At 34.9% G+C, this 25,195-nt stretch overlaps 1 protein-coding gene across 2 annotated transcripts in view; it reads left to right on the plus strand.

Moving 5' to 3' along the window:
* TP53BP2 (tumor protein p53 binding protein 2) overlaps positions 1-25,195 on the plus strand; it is an 85,646-nt gene that overhangs the window by 39,477 nt on the left and 20,974 nt on the right. For both annotated transcript variants that reach the window (XM_072647736.1, XM_072647735.1), the window contains exons 2-12: positions 4,634-4,781; positions 10,060-10,173; positions 13,364-13,443; positions 14,616-14,717; positions 15,159-15,333; positions 16,490-16,671; positions 17,043-17,207; positions 17,615-17,843; positions 19,068-19,178; positions 19,495-19,643; positions 24,665-25,136. In XM_072647736.1, the coding sequence (XP_072503837.1) occupies positions 4,634-4,781; positions 10,060-10,173; positions 13,364-13,443; positions 14,616-14,717; positions 15,159-15,333; positions 16,490-16,671; positions 17,043-17,207; positions 17,615-17,843; positions 19,068-19,178; positions 19,495-19,643; positions 24,665-25,136 (1,927 nt within the window). The remainder of the gene's footprint in view (positions 1-4,633; positions 4,782-10,059; positions 10,174-13,363; positions 13,444-14,615; positions 14,718-15,158; positions 15,334-16,489; positions 16,672-17,042; positions 17,208-17,614; positions 17,844-19,067; positions 19,179-19,494; positions 19,644-24,664; positions 25,137-25,195) is intronic.

Consider the following 25,195-nt stretch of genomic DNA (forward strand, 5'->3'; position numbering starts at 1 on the left):
AAGTGCGAAGGACAGTAGTGTATAATCAGCTGGAAAATATAGGTTTGAGCCAGTGTGTGAAGGGCTTTACATGTTGAACAGAGAAGTTGGTATTTTGTCTGAGAGCTGAAAGGAAGCTGCTGGACGTTATTGAGCCAGGGGACTGACATCATTGGAGCTATTAGGCCTATGTTTTAGAAATAAGGTGATGGTTGTGTGAGTGGAGGGGGCGAGTTTAGATATAAAAAATTTTGAGAAGCTTGAATTAATCAGATTTGGCAGTAAAGGATTGGGTATGAGAGATGAAAGAGAGGAAGAGTCAAATATGACTCATAGGTTAGGAATCTTGGTGATTGGATAGCAGTGCTCTCAGTAGACCGTGGTCTTCCCCACGTTTAACTCTGCCTACACAAGAATTGATAGTAGCTTTGTTTTGCTAGATCTGCGTCTGTGAATTCCTGTGTTATATGTAATCTGTATTTTATGTATTGTTTCATGTGTGGTTTTCTTTTCTTCTCGACTAGATGGTAAGTTTATTAAGATTATGTCTTATATACTTCTGTAAATCCATAGAAGCAGAAGAAGCTAGGTCGTATAGTAGACAAATAAATATGACTCTGTGTCCTCAGTCAGGAAAACCTGAATTCAAATCTGGCTTCAGATACTTCCTAGCTGTGTGACCCTGGGCAAGTCATTTAACCTGTCTCTGCCTCAGCTTTCTCAATGATAAAATTGGGATATTAATAGCACTTGTATTTTAAGATTGTTGTGAGGATTAAATGAGACTAAGTGAGAAAATATTTGTAAAGCTCTAGTACAGTGCCTGACACATAGTAGGCACTCAATAAATGCGCATTTTCTACCTCCTAAATGGTTGTTCAGCGGATCTGAACTCTGGCTGAAATATTTCAGGACCTTTACTCATTGCCATGCTGCCTATCTTCCTGTCTTGCTAACCCTATGCTTTTTTTCTACACACTGACCCATTTGTTCAGGTACAGTAATCTACAAGTTGCTCTATTTCTTTCCTTAAATCTTTGCATATATCATTCCCAGTAGCAGCTACCAAAAGGGAGGCACTTGTCATCCAGGTTAGGAGGTATAAGACTGCTCTGTTATTCTGATTGGAAACCCTTTGTTACTAACCTCACCAGACTATTCAGTCTTTTTGAGATCCTTTAAGTATAGTGCGTATGTATTACTTACCTGAAACCTTTCCACAGCAATCACATATGTGAACCCTTGGTACAGATTGACTCTCAGACATCATTTATTCAACAGTCATTAAGCACCTACTATGTCCAAGGCAATACCAAGACAAAAATGAGGCTGTTGTTTCTTTGAGAAGTTTGCATTCCATTAGAGTTAAATACTATCAACTGAGAGGATTCCAGAAGGTTTCACAGAGAAGGTGGCACCTGAACTGAGCCTTGAAGGAGGACAAAAATTCTGAGAAGTAAAGATGAGGGAGTTCACAGAAGCGGGAAGTACAGTATCAAATTTAAAGACTGGCTAGTGGTCTAGAATAACTAAAACATACAGTTTGTGAATGAAGAGTATGAATAAAGCCAGAAAAATAAATGGAAGCCAGATTGATGACCCTAAATCTAAGTGCTAGATTAAGGAGTTTGCCTCTAGGAAAAAATACTGTATAACAATCACTTTGACTGTTTTTAAACTGGGGAATGGCATGGTCAAACCTGTGCCTTATGATGATCGTTTTGGTAAGATGTGTGAAGGGAAGATTGGACTCAGGGAGACCATAAGGAGAGGCTGTTGTTTTTTTTTAAAAAAAAAGTTGATAAAGATATTTTGGATATGAATAACAACACAGAAATGAAATTTGTGTCATCATTTGTTTCAGAAATGCTAAAATGCATTGTGGGTATCAAACTAAGATTGATATTAAAATTAGTCCTTATGTATTCCAGCAAGAAATGATGAGAGATTCAGTTTTGAGTGTTGGCTCTGTGAGTGGAAAGGAGCTCTACATAAGAAATGATATGGAGATAGAACCTGAAAGTCTTATCCATGTTTGGATATAGGAATGAAAGAGCAAAGAGTCCACATAACTCCATGGATCCTTAGAAATAGATGCTAAAACCCTGGGAAACTTGACAATAAGTGGACCTTTCTTGACAGTGACACTTGACACTGTCTATCTAAATTAAAAAATTAGTACCATCTGTAATAGAGAAACATTATAGACATTTCTGATAAGATCAATGATAAAATATTTGATATAGTTTTAGAGTACTAGCTATAGGAATTAGATAAGAAATAAAACTGAAGGACTAAGTATAGGCAAAGAAGAAACATAATAACTATTTTTAACAGATGATGTAATGATTTGTAGAGATTCCCCACAGAGGTTTAGCTAAAAAATTTAATAGAAAAAATAACTTCAGTAAAGTAATAAGATGTAAACCCACAAAATTACCAACCATTCTGTTATAAATAACAAAACCGAGCAGGAATGTAAGGTAAAAGAAATTCTATTTAAAATTACTACAGAATATATAACATATCTGGGAGTCTACTTATTGAGAAATATAGCACTTACTTTACAAACTACAGGACATTCTACAGCAGGGATTTATAGCTTGGGATCTGTGAAATTGTTTTAAAAAATATTTTGAAAACCTGTATTTCAGTATAATTGTTTTCCTTGGTAATCCTATGTATGTATTTTGTGCATTTGAAAGCATTCTAAAGAGTCCATAGATTTCACTGATAGCTGAAGGGGGTCTGTGATACCAAAAAAAAAAAAAAATTAAACTCTATCTATGGGAATGGACTCAGGAAAGGAATTGATCGTGGTGGCTGTGTTTTTGTGAAAAAAAAATGACAATATTACCTAAATTTACCAATATCACTTTAATTTACCATCCCTGATAAAACTACCAGAAGTTTACTTGAGAGGAACAAAAGGTTAAGAATATCTGTGGAAATAACGGGGAAAAAAGTGATGAATAAAGGAGGCCTAGAAGTACCAGATTTCAGATAATGTAGTAATTATTTTAAAAAACCATTTTTTTCCATTGGCTAAAAAAATAGAAAAATTGATCAGTAGAAGAGTCTCGGAATATGAAATTCAGAAGCAGTTGTACACAGCAGCACAGGGTTCAGTCTGAGCACCAGAATGGCCACAACTGATGGTGGGAAGGGCTCATTTGACAAAAAAATTGCTCCAAAGTACCCAGGAGAGTGTTTACTTTATGTTTGATCTGTGTCTATAAATTCTAGATTTTAAGTGTGATGACTACTGTAAGAGGATATTCTGTAAAAATTTGTGCTTCAAATTATGTTCCCTTTTCCCTATTTCACTTCTATTAGCTAGATTTGATGGAGATTGTTTTTTTTTTTTAAGTTGATAAAGATATTTGGAACATGAATAACACAGAAATGAAATTTAAATGGCATCATTTGTTTCAGAAATTCTAAAATACATTGTGGGTATCAAACTAAGATTAATGCCAACATTTGCCATTATGTATTCAGTCTAAATAATAGGCATTTTTTTCCAGTATTTCTGTCTTTTCATAGTTACTGTTTTGCTATATCTTGTTTTTCTTTTTTTGTGAGCAGGTTGCTCCCTTTCTTTGGGAATGATTCACAAAAGACAAAAAAAAAAATCCATATAACTTTGTGTCTCTTTTGATATACATTTATTCAAGATTGTTATCAGAGGAATCATTTTGATAAAAAAGTTTTCTTTAAGTCTAATATGAACACTATCTTGTTAAGGGGGAGAATTGTTAAGGGGAGCTTAGATATTATTAGGATTTTAACATATGGATAAAAGCTATATTTGTATTTGTCAAAGTTACTTGTTCTCTTTGAATTCAAGGTAAAAATACCTTGAATATGCTGTTGTCCTATATATGCCAAGATATTGCTGATAGCATTATTTTTTTGTTAAGTGTGAGGTGAGGCACATGGAAACCTTACATTTTGGTAATTAATCACGCCACTACTTGAAAGGCTTGTTCACAGCCATGTCTTTGAGAACTGTAGTCCAGTGCTTTTGCTCCAGAAGAGTCATTCTGTGGGATTATTGGTTATTGAATTTAGTGTTTCTCTTGCCACTTTTCACAGAGCTTTACAATTATTCAGTGTTATATTTCAGTGTGTCTTAATAGTTTTTCTGCCCACCTTATAGTTACCCTGTTTCAATCTCCTATAACTTTTTTGGGTGTTTGGCTATTATTGATTCTATTTATAATCAACTTATTAACACTTTTATTGCAACAAAGATTATTTCAGTTCTAATGGTTACTTGGTTAAATATTTGAAGGGCCCAGATGCCTTGTAAAAGTATATGTAGCATGCACGCAACCTTATTTATGCACATTTCTGTGGAAAGGAAATCTTGGTTTGGAACAATAGGCTCTTCAAAGTTGAAAGAGACAAAGCATAACAAAACAGACATCAAGGGTGGTAAAAGGGACGGAATTTTTATATCCATTTTGGTTCAGAGATTACGCAAATCATTTTTAAAATGTACTTTACATAAATAGTTTTAAATAAGGAAAAAGGGATACTTCTCATAGAAGCGTTAAAGCCTTTCACAGTCTGTTTCCAGCCTACACTTCGAGAGTTATGCTCAGTGTTGTGATTCAGGCTACATGATTATTTTGTCTTTATATTTTAGATGTTTCTTACGGTGTACCTTAGCAACAATGAACAACACTTCACGGAGGTTCCAGTTACACCAGAGACAACATGCAGAGATGTGGTAGAGCTGTGTAAGGAGCCTGGAGAGAGTGACTGCCATTTGGCTGAAGTGTGGGGTGGTTCAGGTAATCTAATCTTATGGCTGTGATCATCATTCTTTATTACTTTGGGTCTATTGTAAGATTTTGTTAAAAAGCACTCGTGTTAATCCTCAGGAGCATTTGTAGAAAGAATAGTAGAGTTAAGAGATGTCATTTCTAGTCCTGGCTTTGCCAATTGACACATCAACGTGAATTGTCCTTCAAATAAAGTTCAAGTTTCATATGACAAAACATTTTTGAAGTAGCATAGTCTTAAATCTTTAAAAGTATACTACTTTCTGTTAAGGTAAAATTTTGATCTTTTGAATATGAGCTTTCAAAATTCAGTGTCTAAGGGTTTGTTAGAAACTTTTTTTGTTTTTTTCCCTCCTTTTCTCATGCCTTTAAACAACACAAGGAAAATGTGTGTATTATTATTAAATTAATTATTTGGCTCAGTTGGGAGGTTTGAGGAAGAATGAAAAGGTTTGGACACGTAACTGTGGTCAGTCTTGTTCACTGATTAGGGAGGTGTTAAAAGTTTGCCTTAACTACAGTGAGAGCCCACTTGAGATCATATAACACAATTTTGTAGTGAACTCAGCACAATTTCATTATTTTTCGAACTTCATTTAGCATAAGTACATGAACAGGAGCACAAGCAGCCAATGGTGGGAGTGATCCAAGGCTGGGGCTTGTCTGGGAGAGATCAGAGGATAAGGTGGCAAGGGACTTAGAGAAGAAGATAATATAGAATTGAACTAGGCAAGAGGAAGCCCATGGAAGTTCTTGAGTAAAAAAGGTATCTAGGCAGATTTGGTAAATTACTGTCCTAAAAGCACAAGTCTGCTTAGATCTTTTCCCTAATCAAGAGCCTCCTATGGTTTCTTCTTGCCTTTAAGATCAAGTATCAATACTATTTGGTTTTTAAAGTCTTTTACGTCTGTTTCCAGCCTACATTTCTAGAGTTATTTCATAGGACAATGGATTATAGAGCTGAAGGCAGTTGCTTAATCCTTACATTTTATAGCTGAGTAAACCGAAGCCTAGAGAAGTGAAGATCCCTCAAGTGAGTGACAGAGCCAGAATGTCAACATAAATGTTTGAATTCAAAATTCATTCCTCTTTATCATGTATTATATTCTCCCACAGTGATTTCAGGCTGTGTTCCAACCAAACTGGCCTCCCTGCTCTTCTCCCATGTATGACATTCTGTCTTCCTTCTCCTTTTCTTTGCCCTCCTCATCTCTCTGCCTGGTAGAGTCCTATTAAATTACTTCTATGATGCAAATATTATCTTGATATATAAACTGGTTAGAGCTAAAACTGATAAGAAAACTGTAGATCAGTACCTCTAATAAATATTAATAAAAAAATTTAAAATTAAATATGAGCAAGGAAATGACAGCAGTGCATCCCAAAGATGATATACCATGACCAGACTGACTTTATACCAGCAATGAAGGGCTACTTCACTATAAGGAAAAGTATAAGCATAATTAACCATATTAATAATAAAAATAATAAAAATCATGATTATAGGAATGTAGCTTTCTTTAATATGATAAGTAATATCTATTTAAAACCATGGTCTAATGTTGTCTGTATATAAGATGGGGGGAAAACCAGGATGTCCATTATTACCATTACTATTTAGTATAGTGCTAGAAATGCTATTGATAGCAAGAAGACTAGAAAAAGAAATTGAGAAAATTAGCACAGGCAAAAAGAGGAACAATGATCACTTTTTGCCATTGTGATGTTGCTTAGAGAGTCACCTAAAAAATTAATTGAAACAGTCAATTTCAGCAAAGTTGCAGGATCTAAAATAAAACCACACAAATCATCAGTGCTATTGTATTATTGCCATCAAAAGTCAGCAGGAAAAGATAGAAGAAAAAATTCCATTTAAAAAACTACAGATAGTATAAAATACTTGGGAGTCTGCCTGCTAAGACAACATAGGAACTATATACACGCAATTACAAATCCTTCTTTACCCAAATCAAGACAGATTCAAATAATTGGAGAAGTATTAATTGTTCATGGTTAGGCTGTGCCTGTATGTTAAAAATGGTAATACTATCTAAATTAATTTACTTATTCAGTGCCATAACAATGAAGCTACCAAAGCATTACTTTATAGAGCTAGAAAAAAATAACAATGAAATTCATCTGGAGGAACAAAAGGTCAAAAAAGGAATTAATGAAAAAGTGGGAAGGAAGGAGGTCTCGCAGTACCAGATCTCAAACCATACTTCAAATCCCTTAAAGCAAGTAGGTGGCACAGTGGATAGAGCATTAGTATTCCTGGAATCAGGAAGACCAGAGGTCAAATGTGGCTTCAGACAATTATTAGCTGTGTGACGCCGGACAAGTCACTTAACCTTTTTTACCCTTACTTTCATCATCTATAAAATGAGAATAATAATAGCCTCTGCCTCCCAGGGTTGTTGTGAGGTTCAGACAAAGTAATGTTTGTAAAATGCTTAGCAAAGTGCTTGACCCATAGTAGGTGCTATATAAATACTAGCTATTATTATTAAAACAATTTGGTACTGGTTAGGAAATAAGAGAGGTTGATCAGTGGAACAGATTAGAAGCAAACAAACACAACAGTCTAGAATTTGATAAACCCAGAGATCCCAGCTACTGGGGTAAGAATTCATACCTTTTCAGAAATTGTTAGAAAAACTGGAAAAAACTAGGTATGGACTAACATCACATATGAAGGTAAGCTCCAAATGTGTACATGATTTAGACATTACAAACCTTGTAAACAATTTAGAGGAGCATGGAAGAAATTACCTGTCAGATCTATGGGTAGAAGAGTTCAGTGACAAACAAGAGATAAAGAGATTCATTGGAAGTAAAGTGGACACATAAAATTAAAAAGGTTTTGCATGAACAAAACCAATGCATCTAAAATTGAAAGAGAAGCAGGGAATTGGGAAAACGTCTTTGCATCAAGTTTCTTTGATAATGGTCTTCTTTCTAAGATACAACAGGACTGATTCACATTTATAGAAAGAGCCATTCCTCAACTGATAAATGGTCAAAACATATGAATAGATGATTTTCAGAGGAAGAAATTCAAGCTATTAATAGCCATATGAAAAAAATATTCTAAATCACTAATAGATAAATACAAATTAAAACAATTCTTGAGGTACCAGCTCACACCTTTTAGATTGATCAAGTTGACAAAAAAAAAAGAAAGTGATAAATGATGGAAGATCAATGAGAAAACAGTTACCCTAAACGCGCTCTTGGTGAACTTGTCCAGTCATACTAGAAAGTGATTTGGAAATGCCTCAAAAGCTATTAAACTGCTCACAGCCTTTGACCCTGCGATACCACTACTAACTCTACACCCCAGTGAGGTTACAGAGGAAAAGGATTCATTATGCATCAAAAAAAAATTATGGAAGTTATTTTTGTGATAGTAAAGAATTGGAAACTTAAGAGGATGCCCACTTGTTAGAGAACAGCTTAACAGGTAATGGTGTATGAGGATGATAGAATGTTATTGTGCTCTAAGAAATGATAAAGGAGATGGTTTCAGAGAAACCTGGAAAGACTTGTGAGCAGAACTAGGGAAAAAAGTGATATGATAACAACAGTATTTTAAAGACAACTTTGAAAGACTTGGGAACTCTGATTAACACAATGACTAAACCTAATTCCAGAAGACTCATGATGAAACTTGCTATGCACTTCTAGATAGAGAAGTGATAGAGTGCAGATTGAGGCTTTTATTTTTTGGATATGACTAATGTGAGAATTTGTTTTGCATATTTGTACATATTTGTAATAGATTTTGTTTTTCTTGCTTTCTCAATGGAGGTGGGTGGGTGGGAGAGAATTCAGACCTGAAGATAAAATGAAATTAAGTTTTAAAAAATTATAGTAGTTAAAAAAGTGCAGTGGAATGTCTAATGGGGACTGGGGTTTGGTTGATGACCCACAGGGTTTCAGAATCACTGTATAACCTGTTGTGAGTTTGTTAATCATTAAGTGAGAAATTTAGAGAGATTTTCAAAGTCAGTGATATTATGACCTAAGGGTAGATTCCGTTCAGAACCTTGGGCAGTTGAGACAAGGGGATAAGTACTTGGTGCAGAAGGAGTGGTGATACTCTCCTTCTGACAGGAAAGAGACTATTATAAGCTGGAAATGTGATGGAATGGGCTTTTCTCTCCACATCTCAGCAACTGAAAACCAGTAAGATAGAATGGCATGGCACTTCTCTTCCCACAGGAGGATAGAGAATGGGCAGGAGGTGAATGGGAGGTACAATGGTAAAGTGTGTTCCTCTCTTTCACAATCTCATGGGAAGCTGGAAAACAGGCAAGAGATGCATGCTGAAAGATGGAGGGCATCCCACCTCTCCTTCTGGAGGCTAGAGATTAAGAAGGAGAAAAATAATTGAGTCTAGATTATGAAGAATTTTGAATGTCTAACAGAAGAGTTTATATTTGATCTTAGGGGTGAAGAGAATCATGGGAATTGGTATAAAGAAGTGACATTGATCAGATCTGCACTTTAGAAAAATCACTTTGGCAGTGGTTTTTGTAGAGGGTGGACAAGGGTGGGTAAAGACTTGAGGCAGGAAGATTAATTACAGGGCTGTTGCTTGCTGTAGTCCAGGCAAGAGGTGATGGTCTGATCTAAGATGTTGGCTATGTAAATGGAAAGAAAGAAACAGATGTGAGATGTTGAGATAGAAATGACAAGATTGGGCAACTGATTGAATATATGGTGGTGACGAGAGTGAGGAGTTGGGGATGAAATAGAGTTAGACCTTTTAATTCTGAAATTCTGTGTTTATTTTCTTATCTCAAGATGTTACTGATTTCCTATTATGGAACTTTGTGTATGTGAAGTGTGAATTGCAAATTGCCTTTTAAGAAATTTGTGCATATATAGCAGGTGCTTTATAAATGTAATGAACATTTATTAACTGTAGGAAGGACAAGATTTAAGAAATGAAGGACCAATTTGCTTCAATTGACATAGTGCATTTTTTTATTATTTTATTTTTCCCCAGTTACATGTAAAAAGCAGCTTTCAACATTTGTTTTGAAAACTTTGAGTTCAGGGTGCTTTCCCTCCTTTTCTCCCCACTCCAGTTGAGAGGGCAGGTGGTTCGATGTGAGTTATATACATGTATATGTATGACATGTGTAGTCACAAGAGGCATATCCATGATAGTCATATTGTGAAAGCATAGACCAAAAAAAAAAACCTCAAGAAAAATAGAGAAAGTAAAAAAAAAAAAAAGTGTGCACATAACACCTTTTTCCCCCTCTTTTCCTTTAAGAGCGTCCCGTTGCTGATAATGAGAGAATGTTTGATGTTCTCCAGCGGCTTGGAGTCCAGAAAAGTGAAGTTCGTTTCTTTCTTCGCCATGAACATCCCCCTAGCAGGGATATGGGTAAGTGATTTCTTATAAATCGTAGTCTGAAAAAAAATCTACATCTGGTAAGTGGGGGAGGAATTAAGAACTAGCTGCAGTATGATTTTTGGTCTTCTGGAGTTAATGTTAAGGTGAGTGTCTAAGAGAAGACTTTGGAGTAGGCTTACTTGGATCATATTCTTGCATATCCTGAAATATTGGAAGATTTCATTATGGACATTTAAAGGTAGAGTTAATTCAAGACTAAATTGGGTTTTATATTTTAATAGAGAAGTTGTAAAATTACGATTTATGCCTCTACTGAGTTAAAAAAGGCAGTTTGTCTGCTTCAATATTTGTTTGGAAAGAAAACTTAAATTTCACTGTTGCTAAAAATATAATTAGTATATATAGGCAAGTGGTACATGGGGGCAGTTGTTAGAAGTCTGTTACATTTACAGTCAAAAATGTGACATGGTAACTATAGTTTTAATTGACAAATATATTTTTTTAAATTAGCTTCTTTTTATTAATGTAGTTTTTAAATGGTGCATGCATTTTCACCTGATATCTGTACCAGGAAACCTTAATGTATTACTGAGCTGTATTTACTTTCTCTTTTTAAATTACTTCATGGGTCTTCTGATGAATGAGTTGAATTTTGCAATGTAATCTCCCAGGGAATATTTTCTTTGACTAGACTTTATGTAAATTATTCATTAACCTTTCAAAAGTACCTTATGTAGTTTCAGTGTGTCTGTGTTGAGAAATTAAACGTGAGAAATGAAATCTGGAAACAAACTTTTTCACAGTAGAAAACATCAAGATCACAAAGCATTCATAAATTTGAATAAAAAGAGTTTTCCTTTTCTAAGCAGTTTTCGAGACTCAGCACTGTTGAAGTTGTTCCAACTTAACTAGGTCCTTCACTTAATGTGATCAAGCATGTATATAAATTGGGACCCAGGGCTTCAAAAAAAGTCTTTTCTACTTAATACTCTTATGTAAATGAGCATATAAAAGATCTCAGAATCCCAGAGTTACAAGAGACCTCAAAGGTCATCTAGATTAATGTATCAGGAATCTTTTTTTACAACTGGATAGATAGTGACTGGGCTTGTGACTCCATTGGTATAGGAAGTCCATGGTGTGGAAACTCCCTCTACCAGTGCAAGTAAGCATCCCTTCTTCAATGTAGAGCCTTGGAGAATGGCCTAGAATGCTAAGGGATGAAGAGAGTTACCCAGATTCATACACCACCTATTTCAGAGGCAGGACTTGAACTGTGGCTTTCCATAAGGATTTACTCAACTTAAAGACTTCTAATGATGAATAATACCTTCTGAGACAGCACATTCCATTTTCAAATAGTTCTAATTTTTTGGAAGCTTTCACCATAATTTGTTGCTTCTTGGCAACTTTGTCGCATTGTTAGCAGGAAGGGACATTAGAGGTTGTTGGGTACAATCCTGCATTTACTAAGAACCATAGACATTAATTGCCTTGACCAGGGTGCCGGGTGGCAGAGCCAGAAATTCTGATTTTGGGGAGCCTTTCCTCTTGTATCACATTCCACCCATTGGTCTTAGCTCTAGTATCTGATACACTCTACCATTCCTGAGGACAGCTGTTTTATTTTCTCTTTATGTATCTTTTCCTTGGGATCAGCATTTTATTTTCCTTCAGCAAATACTCAAAAGTTGTCACCTCAAGGCCTGGTTATTCCCCTTTAGACTCTCTTCAGCTTTTTAATACTTCTTAAAAGATGACTCAGAGGGAATGTGGTGTCATGGATAAAACGATGGAGTCAGGAGGATCTGGGTTAAGATCGGACTGCAGATACTTAGTAGCTCAGTGACCCTGAGCAAGTCAGTTAACCCATCTATACTTCAGTTCCTACATTTTAAAATAAAGTAGGGGAGGGCCTTTGAAGTTCCTTCCAGCTGTAAATGTATGAGCTTGTGATTCTTTGAATTATGTATTTGAATTATGTATCTAGAACCAAACAAACTACTGTAGATGTAAGCTAACCCAGACAGAGTACAGTGGGACCTTCACCTTCCTCTTTCTGGGCACTGTACTTGTCAGGGAAGCTTAAGAAGCATTAGCTTTTTAGTTACCAGATCTCATTGTTCATGCATTGAATTTGCAGTCCCCTAAAAACCCCCAGATCTTTTTTTTTTTAAATGAACTTAGAAACCTCTTCCCTATCTTAAACTTAGGAACTTGGTATTTTTTGAGCCCAAGTAAACTTACTTTAATAGATTGTGTCCAGTGATCTTGCTTTGTTGAGCTATTTTTCGAGTCTTGCCTTCTTATCTAATGTATTCTCTCCAAACTTTGTTTCATTTCCAAATCTGATAAGCATGCTATCTATTCATACATCTAAATAATTGATTAAAAAAATGTTTTATAAAGTGCATAGAACCAAGGACAAATCTCTCTGAGACATTCCACTAGAGATTCCTATTATGTTGGCATTGGTCCATTAGTAACTACTTTTTGCATCCTGTCTTTCAAACAGTTCTGAATCTACCTGACTGTACTGGTCCACATTAGTCAACACAGTTGAGAAAGTAATTATATTTTCTACTCATTTGATTAGCTCTATAATATACTAGATCTTTTCCAGAAATATGTTGCATAGAATAGATACACTGAATAAATCTTATCTAAGAAAAGGGTAACTATTATATCATATAAGACATATTTGAACTATGCAAAACTAAGAACTTTGTATGTATTTTTATTGAGCTCTTCCACCTTGTACCTTAGAAGAGCTACTGAGTGTAAGATAAGATGATTTGAATTTTACTGATTTTCGTTTTTTGACAAAGCTCCTGATGAATAACTCAGTAAACAGAATGTCAACCCCAGAAATTTTAAGGTGAAAGTTTGAGTCATTAGTCAAAAGAGTGTGTGTGTGTGTGTGTGTGTGTGTGTCTCGATAAAGTGTTTCCATTTGTTTCTTCCTTAGAGATGTTTCTATAGTTTTCCAAGTTGGTTAATATTCTTTTTCTCTCCTTTTTTTTCCCATTAACTGAGCACTATCATACATGGTTTCACATAGTTTGCCACAGGACCAAACTGTGATGACTTATTCCAGTGCTATTTGAAAAATGTCATTTTATAATATATATTCAGTTGAAAGTGGGGGTGGCAGAAACACATGGGTTCACAACATTTCTATCATCTAATTTTAATGTATAGTTTTGAATTTTGTGTTTAGTGAGTGGACCAAGGATTCAAGATCCTGTCTCAAAAAGGAATGGGGTTAAAGTTCCTAGTGATCGAAGAATTGAGAATGGTGTAAGTATTGTTTTTGAATGATATTGTGATAAAATGATATAAACTTTATAAATGTCAGTCTTAGAGGGATTACTTGACAGGATTACATAAGTGATAGGATTAGAACTGTAGGCCTTCTACCTTTTTCTGCTCTTCTGTACCATACTATTTCTCACCTAATAGAGGTGCACTGAACTCCTGTGGTGCATCTGAGTTGTTCCTTAACTCCTTTTTTGTTTATCTATCTGTAATGGTCTTAGGAAGGAATAAGTAAGTGGAGGCCTTAGCTTTAGCTTTCATAGTTTATAGCGTAAGTCAGGGGTTCTTCACTTTTTCATGTCATGGACTCTTTTAGCAGTATGGTGAAACTTACTTACCCCTCTCAGAATAATGTTTTTAATGCATAAAATAAAATACATTTAATTGCAAGGGAAATCATTTATACTGAAATAATTATCAAAATAAAAGCAAATACACAAGTTTATGGACCCCAGTTTAACAACCTTTGTGTCTCTAGGAGGCAAAATGGTATAGTGGAAAAACACTGGCCTTACATTCAGTTAGACCTGAGTTTGACTTTCACCTTTGACACTCAATAGATGGGGCATCATGAGTAAGTGACTTTACTTCCCTAAAATTCAGTTTCCTCCACTGTAAAATAAGGTAATAATACATTGTTGTAAGGTTCAGATAAAAGTCATGCATTTAAGATGCTTTGGAAAACCTTTAAGTGCTATGTAAAGTTTATTATTACTATTATTAATATTGCTTAAGTCTAATATTCCTTGGATACTAGAGACTAAAATGACTTGTTGGCATTATATTCCTAATTAAAGATAAGTGACCATTGCTAGGTTTGGTGTCTTTGCCATCTTATGTTGTAGTTGATACAGTAGAAAGAATGGTTGTGAGACAAGCTACAGATATGTTAGTTCTAAAGTTAGTTTTATGTTAATTGATTTACAGAGTTAATTTTTAGCTTATAATTCAAAATTGTAAGTGTAAATCCTGTAGGTGAACTTGCGAGTTTCCATGAACACATCTTTTCTATTATAAACAAATGGTTGTCATTTTGTCATAGTAAGTTTTCACATGAAACCTTTTAAAACTGTAGGCAAGATAAAGAGAACCCCTGAGAAGGGAAACTAGATGCTCTTTCAGTAATTAGTTGGGTTTTGATTTTTCATTTGCAGGTTAATAGTCCCAGGATAGATATGACTCTTGCTGAGCTGCAAGAGATGGCATCACGCCAACAGCAGCAGATTGAGGCCCAGCAGCAAATGCTGGCTACCAAGGTAAGGCATTTTGACATACAGGGTTGCTTTTAGTTGTGGAACAAACTTCTAGGCTGAAAGTCATTACTTGACCTTAAAATAATTTGTGTATTATATAATAAGCCTTTGGATTTTATTTTCTGGGAAAATGTTTAGCTAAATTACTAAATCATAAATAAACCAGTAATCTTTGAGTGATTTTCATTTAGTCCTAATGTTTCAATAGAGGAGTAACTTTCTCTATTCTTATACATAACAGTTTTCTAGAAGAGTTACAATAGAACCTACTTTACTGTAGTTTTATAAAATCCTACCTTTAGACATATTTCTTTCTTGGGCTGATTTTGCCAGAAAAGAAGTAAAATCAGTGTTTTTTGAATCCACTACCTAAATACTTGTTCTGTTCATTAAGTGTATGATATTTCTGTCTAAAGTAACATGCATTCATTGTTCTTTCTTGAGGAACAACGCCTGAAGTTTTTAAAGCAGCAAGATCAGCGCCAACAGCAACAAGCTGCAGAACAGGAAAAACTGAAGAGACTAAAGGAAATTGCTGAGAATCAGGAAGCCAAGTTGAAGAAAGTGAGAGCCCTCAAGGGTCATGTAGAGCAGAAAAGACTCAGTAATGGAAAACTAGGTGAGTATTCTGTGAGAGTATCCATATAAGTCCAGTTCAAAGTGAGATAATTCTTGACAATAAATGCTAGTAAAGCACCTATATATAAGATAAAGAAAGAGCCTTGGAGATCTTCACATCTGCAGGAAGCCTTGTCTCTATTATCATACCAGCTTTGTGACCATGGGCACATCACCTAAGCTCTCTAACCCAGGAAACATTCTAAATTTCATTTGAGTTTCCAACACTCAGTCCTCACATCGATGAAATCATAGGAGTGGACAAAATAAGTATCAGGTAAGGTACGGGAAAAAATAAAGCCCAATGCAAGTGCTTGTAGTATTATTTTTGGAGTGTGATAAGCTTGCAAAGATCCAGCCTTTTTATCCTTTCTCTAAACATTTATATAAACTATTGGCAAATAATAATAACATATTTTTGTATTCAGAAGATTGGTGTTAGAAGAGACAAGTTATTCTTCTACAGGTTGCTTTTCTGAATTCTTTTTACAGTAATTATTTTTTTAGAACTGATTTTGGATGTTTTGGCAAAGCTATTTTTGGAAAAGATATTTGAACCAAAAAGTCTCAGGATTGTACTAATAGATGTGCCTTTTTTCAGCAGTATAATAGTTTGATTTATCAATTATTATTAATTAGATTTGTTATCTACTTTTAAAATATTTTTATAAATTTATTTCTGTAGAACTTGAACTAAGCTTTTACTGAATAACTTTTCTTTCTAATATGGACAGTTGTTGTTGCACAAAAACTGTATTATAAGAAGAAAAATAATTCATGGAAACTCATATAGATGAGTGATTAAACAACATTGCTGGGGATTTTACAGCTTTGTGGTATCATTTGGTTATTTGGTATCATTATTATGAATAATCCATAAATTATGAATTAGCTATTATGATGGTGTCATAGATCAGGACAGCTTTTTTTAGGATATACCTATATCCATTCTGAAAAAGATATTTGCAGATAATGATGGCAGATTTTCATGTTTCACTTGTCTTCTTTGTATGCGTTGGGAGTGTTGATTCTGAGACATTTCTGAAAAACTGTTCTGCTTTTTATTAGCAAACTTGCATAGGCACTACTGCTTGGGAAGGATTCCGTTCTTGTGTTTTGTTTCAATCATCGCTACTGTGTTCTCGTTCTCCTTCTAGTGGAGGAAATTGAACAGATGAATAGTTTGTTCCAGCAGAAACAAAGAGAGCTAGTTCTGGCTGTGGCAAAAGTTGAAGAACTCACCAGACAACTGGAGATGCTGAAGAATGGTAGAATTGATGGATACCATGACAACCAGTCTGCAGTAGCTGAGCTTGATCGACTATACAAGGAACTGCAGGTAACTTTTTAATTAAAAACAAGTAGAACTACTATTTATATGTAAAACCGCAGTGGTAGGAGCATAGAGATTTATAGACTCCTGGCAGGAAATACTGGTTATTTGGTGGTTTCTCCCCCCAAAAAAAGCCAAACTCAAAAAAAACACAAACACTCCTTTCAGAAACAAAACAGCATCCCACGTGGGAAATTTGCCGTATTCCTCATGACCGCAGCTAGAAGGGAAACAGGTGTCAGTTAGCTTGAGGTTGGGAAATAACAGGACTTGTTTATTCAAGACAGGTTAGTCATGTTTTGGGGAGTATTTTGCCATCCTGAAGAGTTTGTCTTCCCATCTTTTACCCTTTTCTCTCTTCCCTTCACTTTATTCAGTTAAGAAACAAATTGAATCAGGAGCAAAATGCCAAGCTGCAGCAACAGAGAGAGTGTTTGAACAAGCGCAATTCAGAGGTAGCAGTCATGGACAAGCGTGTGAATGAGCTTCGGGACCGTCTTTGGAAGAAGAAGGCAGCACTGCAGCAAAAGGAAAATGGACCAGTAAGGACAGGGGCTTGAGACCCAGTCTGGGGGAGGAGTGGAAAAGACAACGAGCCTACAGAGCTCACCTCTTCACACATAGTCTATTGAAAAGCTTAGCTAAGCTTGGCTGGAAGGAGGGTGGCTAGTGCTGGATGCTTAAAAAAAACCCAATTTCTTTTGCTGTCTGGCGCTGCTAATTGTATAGTGCTGCTTGTAATTCTGATGTTTGTTAATGTTCTGGTTGAGTCAGTTACAAAGGCGCTTTCATTCTGTTCTGGATCCTTATTTTTATTGCATAATCATCATATAGTTGGAAACTGGAATTAATTTGTAGTCAAGAACCCTGCAACTTTAACGACCTTTTCTGACTTAGAAAGTTATGTGATATGCTATGTATCACTGAAGAAAATGTTACTGTTTTTCAGATTTCATCTGATGGGAACCTTCCTCCACAAGTGATATCAGCTCCAAGTAGGGTAGCGGCAGTAGGTCCCTATATCCAGTCCTCCACCATGCCACGGATTCCCTCACGGCCAGAACTTCTGGTGAAAGCACCCTTTCCAGATGGCTCTTTAACCACGCAAGCATCGGACAGTCTGCTCAAAACACAAACGCTGCCTAATATGAGAGCTGCGGCTGTCTCACAAGCAAAAGGTAGTGAGAATAATTTCTTATTTCCTGAATAACTTGGATTTTTGACTTAAACTAATTTTGTTCATTTAAAAAAATATCTCATGATATATGCTCATAGTGTTTACAGGGGAGGGAGTTGTGACTTCTGTTGGTGGATAAAAATGCTAAATGTTGATACAGCCTTATTCTGTGTATTGTAGTCAAATTGGCTTTCTTTCATTGGTATTTTCAGTGTTTGAGAATCCTTACACTAGGGATCACAATCATATAGAAAGAAAGTGAAGTGAGAAGTTCCTGATTTATCTTTGTTGGTGGGAAGGACATCAGGGAGTTTTCAGGAGTATTCTCGTTGTGCATCTTTGGATGGAAAGGAATGTGTGTAAATCAGGGCTTTGATGATGAGAGAACGTTGGAAGAAGAGACTTTCCTTTAATTTAAGCTCTTTTTGCCCAAGACATTGGAAAGAATAGTAGCAGTATTAAAGATCGATAAAAGTTTTTTTTATCTCTGCACTTAAAGTTAATGAAGCTAAAGATTGTTCATTGTCCTGAAGTCTTCACTAGCTGTGAAGAAATTTTGTTGTAGGTTGACAGATCTATAGTTTGTCAACTGGAAGGAAAAGGGAAATTTACTGCTTTTGAATAAAATGGAATACAACCTCTGTATCAGCTTGTGTGTGAAGAATTTGTTAAAGTAACATGGATTCATTCTCTGAGTTCTTTTTCATTTTATGTGCTTTCAACATGGTACCATTTTTCTAGCCTGCACAAAACCGAGAAGGAGATCCCTTCAGGCCATTTTAGGGGGACACAGATGAAAAAAGACATTTTATAATGAAACATTAATTAGATTATTTAAATTTTGGCCTAATGTTTTTGAAGTAGGAGACATTTTCTTTCTGTAAGTTATTAATATTTCATTATGAAATGAAAGTTACATATATCAAGAATTTTTTCTGAAACAAAATTCTAAAATGCTAGCTTACATATAAAAATAATTTAACTTTGACCCAGAACTGTTGGATCTAGTATAATTAATTTTTGTACATTATAATATGAATAACATGTAATTTATATGCACATTTAATGGGTAGATAGATTACTTTTGTTGTTTGTGTTTTAATTATGAAATTGAAAGCTAAGAAGCCTTTATGTTTTTATAAAGTAAAATTCTTGCTTATAAAATAATCCTTTAGAAAGCATTCAAAATGTAGTGTTATTAATAGCACCTTTTCTATAATTCTAGGCTCTAAAGTCCATCAAGCTGGCCAGGATTGGAGTCATTCAAACACAGATCTCTTTCCTCTCCAGGGTTCAGCCTCTTTACCTAAAAATTCAGTGAACACTTCTGAGCAAGGTAAGTTCCAGTTCTTTTGCATCCATCTTTTATATTTGTGTGTGTGTGTCTGTGTCTGTGTTTTAAATAGTCTCTTAAGCGTATTTAAAATAGTGACAGTGTAATCAGTAATTTTTTTTCAAGCCCCTCTCATTCAGTGGTAGAAAAAGTTGGATATTGCTTCTGTAGCATGATCATCGTATCCTTGTATTACTTTAACCTAAAATCATTTAGGAAAAAAAGTTCTTTCACCAAGATGTTACAGAAATGATTGTATTGTGTGTGGGTGAAAATACTTCATATAATGTTAAGTAGCATTCTTTTTTTTCTAATTTAGTTGATGATGGGGAGATACCACTAAGGGAGAAAGAGAAGAAAGTACGTCCCTTTTCAATGTTTGACACAGTAGATCAAGCTGCTGCCCCACCACCTTTTGGTATGCTAAGGAAAAACCAGAGCAGTGAAGACATCTTACGGGACGCTCAGGTACTTAACTCACGTGCTGCTGAGTGATGATAGCAATGCTAAATTGTGAATTTGTATTGCAACTTTCTGGCAGTGAATACACATCTTTAAATGTTTGTTTAAAACAAGTGTGTGTAACACTGTACTAGGTACCCATTACAAGTGATTTGGAAGTGGAAGATGAGGAAACAAAGAATAAAGAAGACACTTCTCAGTTGAGAAACTTATTCTGTATTGTTTAGAGAAGATTCTGGGAACAAAGACTTTGACCATTGTTGGCAGCCTTGTGGATATTGGGCCTTGTAACAAAACGTTAGTTGTTATTTTCTCCTGAGCAAGTGGAATACAGGAAAATGATTTGAGTATATGACAGTCATCTCTCTTCCTGGAACTCTCTTCTATTTTTAGGACAACTTGGTTATTGGTCTAAAACTTTCTTTTTCTGACATTTCCTAGGTGATTGATTCTTTGCTTTTGTAAACAGTAGAAAATAACATCAGTAACCATTTTATAGTATTTTAAAGTTTACATAGCACTTTACATTCTTTCTCTTGAACTTTGCAACGTTTCTTTGAGTAGGGTCCAACAGATATTATTGCCATTCCCATCTTCTGAGGAAACTGATGCTCAGAGTGCTTAAAGTTTTCCTTCCTGATTTATGCCTTGTTTTTCTGGTAGTTTTTGTTAAAGATTGATTCCTTAACACCACTCCCTCCTGCCCCCAGTAGCTTAGACCTGAGGGTTTGTCAAACACCATGAGACTATGTATGTTAACTTCTATATATTGTGTACCTGTTCTGCTCCACTGATCAGCCTCTTAGTTTTTTCAACTAATCCCACATAGTTTTGATGATTACTGATTTGTTGTGTAGTATGTTTGAAATTTGATACTTCTGAATCCTTTTCCTTTCCACAGTATTTCATTATTTCCCTTGAGATTTTTGACCTTTTGATGCTCCAGATCAATTTTGTTATTTTCCTAGCTCTAGAAAGTAGTCAGTTAGTGGTTTGATTGATATGGCACTGAATAAGTTTATGTAGATAATATTTTTATTTTTATTATATTGGCTCAGGTTACCCATGAACATATAACATTTACTTATTGACTTGTCTTTATTTCTTTAAATAATATTTTGTAATTGTAGTCACATAGTTTTTGGGCATATTTTGATAAGTAGACTACTAGCATTATATACTCTTCTGTAGTTATTTTAAATGGAATTTCTCTTTCTATCTCCTGCTGGGAAGATCATTAGAAATGCTGCTGATTTGTGTGGATTTATTTTGTATTTTGCTATATTGTTGAAGGTATAAATTTTAAAAATTATTTTTAGTTGACTTTCTGTGGTTTTCTGAGGGTACCATAATATCACCTGTAAAATGTGACAGTTGTGTTTCTTTTTTTACCTGTGCTTTCCCCCCTCAATTTGTTTTTCTTGTCTTACTGCTGTAGCTAGCATTTCTAGCACTGTATCAAATAGTAATGATGACAATGGATGTTTTTGCTTTGTTCTTGATCTTAATGGAAGAACTTCTCTCTAGTTTATCACCGTATAATTGTGGATTTTATTTTAGATGGCTTTTCCTGCATCTATTAATATAATCATATGGCTTTTTGTGTTCGTCTTATCAATGTGATTGTGTTTATGATTTTCCTAATATTAAACTACTATTGTTTTTCTGGTATAATTTCATCCTGGCCACAGTGTATATGTAGTCTTTGTGATATATTGCTATAACCTCTTTTCATTCAGTAGGGATGTTTCTATAGCTTGCTTTCTCTGTTTTGATTCTCCCTTTAGGTATTGTCTATATTTGCATTATAGAAGGAATTTATTGGGATCTCTTATTTTTTCAAATAGTACTTGTAATTGTTTTTTGAATATTTTAAAACATTTTCTTCTAAATATGTCTGATCCTGGGTGGTTATTTTCATTTGTTTTTTTTGTTTTGTTTTTTTTTTTGGAGGGGACTTTCATTTTTGGCTTGTTCCATTTTTTTAAGATAGCATTTAAAAAATTCTTGTTTTTTTTTGAATTTGAGGGTTTTTTTGGTGTAAATATTCATCATTTTCATTGTTGGTTTTTTACATTGAACATTTTCTAGTAATAGCCTTTATTTCTTAATTTATTGTGAATTATCTTTTTAAATTTTTTATACTGGTAATTTGGTTTCTTTTAAAAAAATTCAAATTAGATAGTTTACTAATTTAATTTAATTTTCTAAAAATTTGGTCACCTTGTTTTATTCTTAAATTAATTCATGGACTTATAAACTTTCAATCTTCTTAATCTTGATTTTCAAGATTTCTATTTTAGTGGTTAATTGAGGTTTCTTAATTTGTTGTTTCGTTTTTGTTTTATTTTACATTCCCAGTTTGTTGATTTTCTTTTATTGATATAAAAGTTTAGAATATACATTTTCCCTTTATGATTGCTTTGGCTATGTCTCAAAAATCTTGGTATTTTTTTCTTATTGTGACCTTTATTTATGTATCATTTCAATTATTTGTTTTTGACCCACCAGTTCTTTAGTCTCCATTTAACTTTTAATCCTTTCTTAATTGGCCTTGTATGAAATAGATTTTTTTTTTATTATGTTGTGATCAGTAAAGAATGTGTTTGCTATTTTTGCTTTGTTTCATTTGTGCATTTTTTATGCTTGATCAATTTATGCATGGTCAGTTTTTGTAAAGGTACATTTCCTTCTTTTCCTTTTGAAAAGTCACTAGGAATCTATTATATCTTATTTTTCTTAAATAATATTGAGATCCTTAACTTTTTTCTAGTTTATATTTTGGTTAGATTTGTCTGTCTCTGAAAAGGGGGTACATTGAATTCTCTCCACTATTATAATTTTTCTCTTTAATTCTCCCCATAACTTGCTTAGATTTCCTTCATATAGTTAGACGCTATGCCATTTGTTGCATATATGTTACATATTAAGATTAATTATTTGTGTATGGTATATCTCAGTAAAATGTAGTTTTTCCCCTATTTATCTTAATTTGTCTGTTTTTACTGTTGCTTTGACAGCATGATTGTTATCCCTACCTTTTTTATGTCAGCTGATGCAAAGTAGATTTTGCTCCAGCTCCTTGTTTTAACTCTGAATGAATCTTTATGTTTCAGCTGTTTCTTATAAATAACATACTGAATTATGATTTCTAATCCTTTCTGCTATCCTCTTCCATTTTATGGGTGAGTTCATCCCATTTCCATTCACAGTTATGTTTGGTAATTTTGTATTTCCCTTCATGTTGTTTTCTTATCCTTTCTTCATCTCTGCTGTGTCCTGTCTTTACACAGGGAGAGCAGAAGGAATGGCATAAGAGTATACTGAGCACCAATATTCCAACTTCAGGAAATTCATTATTTTTACTAATTGGGACCTAGGTATATTTTCAGTTTACTCTCTGGTTCATTACATCTGGTTGCTTTTATTTCATTTGTTGGAGTATGATATTCAGGCTCTTTTTTTTTCATGACTTTCAGGTAGTCCAGTGATTCTTAAAATACCTCTCTTTGACTTGATCTGTTTTCCAAGTAAACTAATTTTGACAGGAGATCTCTCACTTTTCTTTTCCAATTTTTTTTCCGTTTCTGTTTTAATATTTCTTCTTTTCCAGTGGAATAACTAACTTCTTTTTGGTCCATTCTAATTGTCATGATGTCTGCTACTTGAGTAAGGTATTGTGTCTTTTGTACCAAGCTGTAATTCTCTTTCCAAGTCTTTCCTCCATAGCTGTAATTTGTTTCTTTTCCCTCTTTTGCTCTCATTTTCTTAATAACATAATTTTTAACTCTTTCTTAAAACTCTTACTTCCTTTCTTCTAGGAATTCTAGTTGAACTCGTGCCCAAACTGTGTGTTTTTATTTGAGGTTTTGTTTGTAGGTGTTTTGAAATTATTCTCTTTTGAGGTTTTTGATGTCAGGCATCCCTGACATCAGATAATTCTTTTTCTCCTATAGTGTTAGGTTATCTAGGAACATCTTGTTCTTATTTATTCTTCCAGCCTTGCATCCCAGATTGGGACTTTATGTTAGGGCCAAGCTCTGTATTCTTCTAGCAAGCCTCTTGTGACCTTGCCTTGTTTTGACTTACGTTTTCTGAGATCCTGCTGATTCTTTGAGAATTACAGTGACATGGCTTGAGCCAGGTAATTGCAAAATTTAATTGGACCCTATATAGTCAGATCAGGAAAAGGATGTGATCACTGATCCTGGGATTTCTAGATTTCTCATTTTACTTAGACTCTGGGCAGCACCGTAGCTGCAAACTGGCCCTTGAGTGGTAGTCAGGTAGACAACAGTAGGCTCCAGACCTTGTCAGCTGGCTGGGAGGCTAAGAAAGTTCAAGAGCATCTGGGTTGCTTGCTTGGCCCTGGTCTGGGCCCAGATTTGATTCTCTCATTTATTTTAGGCAGTCCAACCTTGTCTTCACTAGGTGCTTTATGAGCTGAGTCCATACTTTCGGGCGCTTTGGCAATTGTGCTGCTGTCCGTTATACTCATTTTGAGTCTAATTTTCACACGTAATCTCCATTGGTGATACCATCTTTGAAAATGAAGTTTTTAAGTTTGGTATTTAAGATTGCCTCCTGTGTTTTTGTAGGGAGAGGTGAGGGGAAAGTGGTAAGAAAAAAATCATAAAATGTGAATTTTAAAAATAATATTTAATTCATTTTCAGAAATAAAAATGATTTCATGGTACTCTTTTTTCCATTTTCCATTTCTATTAAAGTATCAAGTTATGTGTGTGTTTTAGCAGTAGCAGAATAACTTTTATATTAGTAGCATCTAAAGCTATATTTTCGGTCATCTACCTTTTCTTTCCTGTGTTTTGTGTCATTTATTTTATTTTGTATATATGGAAGTAATTGGTAAAACTTCATATAAATATAAGGAATTTGAATTGTAACATACTGTTTAGTGAGAATGCTTGTCTCCTATAATATTAGGTTGTCTAGGAATCCCTTGTTATATATAGCACAAAGCTGGCTCAGTAGTTCTTCATTTTACCTGGCTGTCATTTGCTTTGTAGGCTGCCAGTAAAAACGTGGTGAAAGTTCCTCCACCTGTGCCAACAAAACCAAAGCAGATTAATTTGCCTTCGTTTGGGCAAAGCAGCCCACCGGGGTCAGATGGTAAGCCTGATGGAACTCTGCAGAAGTTGCCACCAAGCGTTACATCCTGGGGAAACAAACAGAAATTAGTAGAGCGACAGCAGCTCCGTCAGAGAGTCACCCCGCCCCCCACTGTACCTGTTGCTGGACAGGACCAAGCTCTTTCTCCAGATTTCAAGCAGGACAGTCCACCTGCCGCAGCAGTCCGACCTTTTACCCCACAGCCTTCCAAGGAGACCTCTCTCCCATCCTTCCGGAAACCACAGACTGTTGCAGCAAGCTCAATATACTCCATGTATACCCAGCAGCAGGCTCCTGGAAAGAACTTCCCACCAGCCGTGCAGAGCGCTTTGACCAAGACACATACACGAGGCACTCACTTTTCAAGTGGTGAGATTCTAGAGTCATTTCTGTTGGCCGAGAGTGCACTGATATGTCTTGATAGTCTA

The sequence above is a fragment of the Notamacropus eugenii genome, chromosome 2, assembly GCF_028372415.1.
Source record: "Notamacropus eugenii isolate mMacEug1 chromosome 2, mMacEug1.pri_v2, whole genome shotgun sequence".
In the NCBI taxonomy this organism is placed as follows: Eukaryota; Metazoa; Chordata; class Mammalia; order Diprotodontia; family Macropodidae; genus Notamacropus; species Notamacropus eugenii.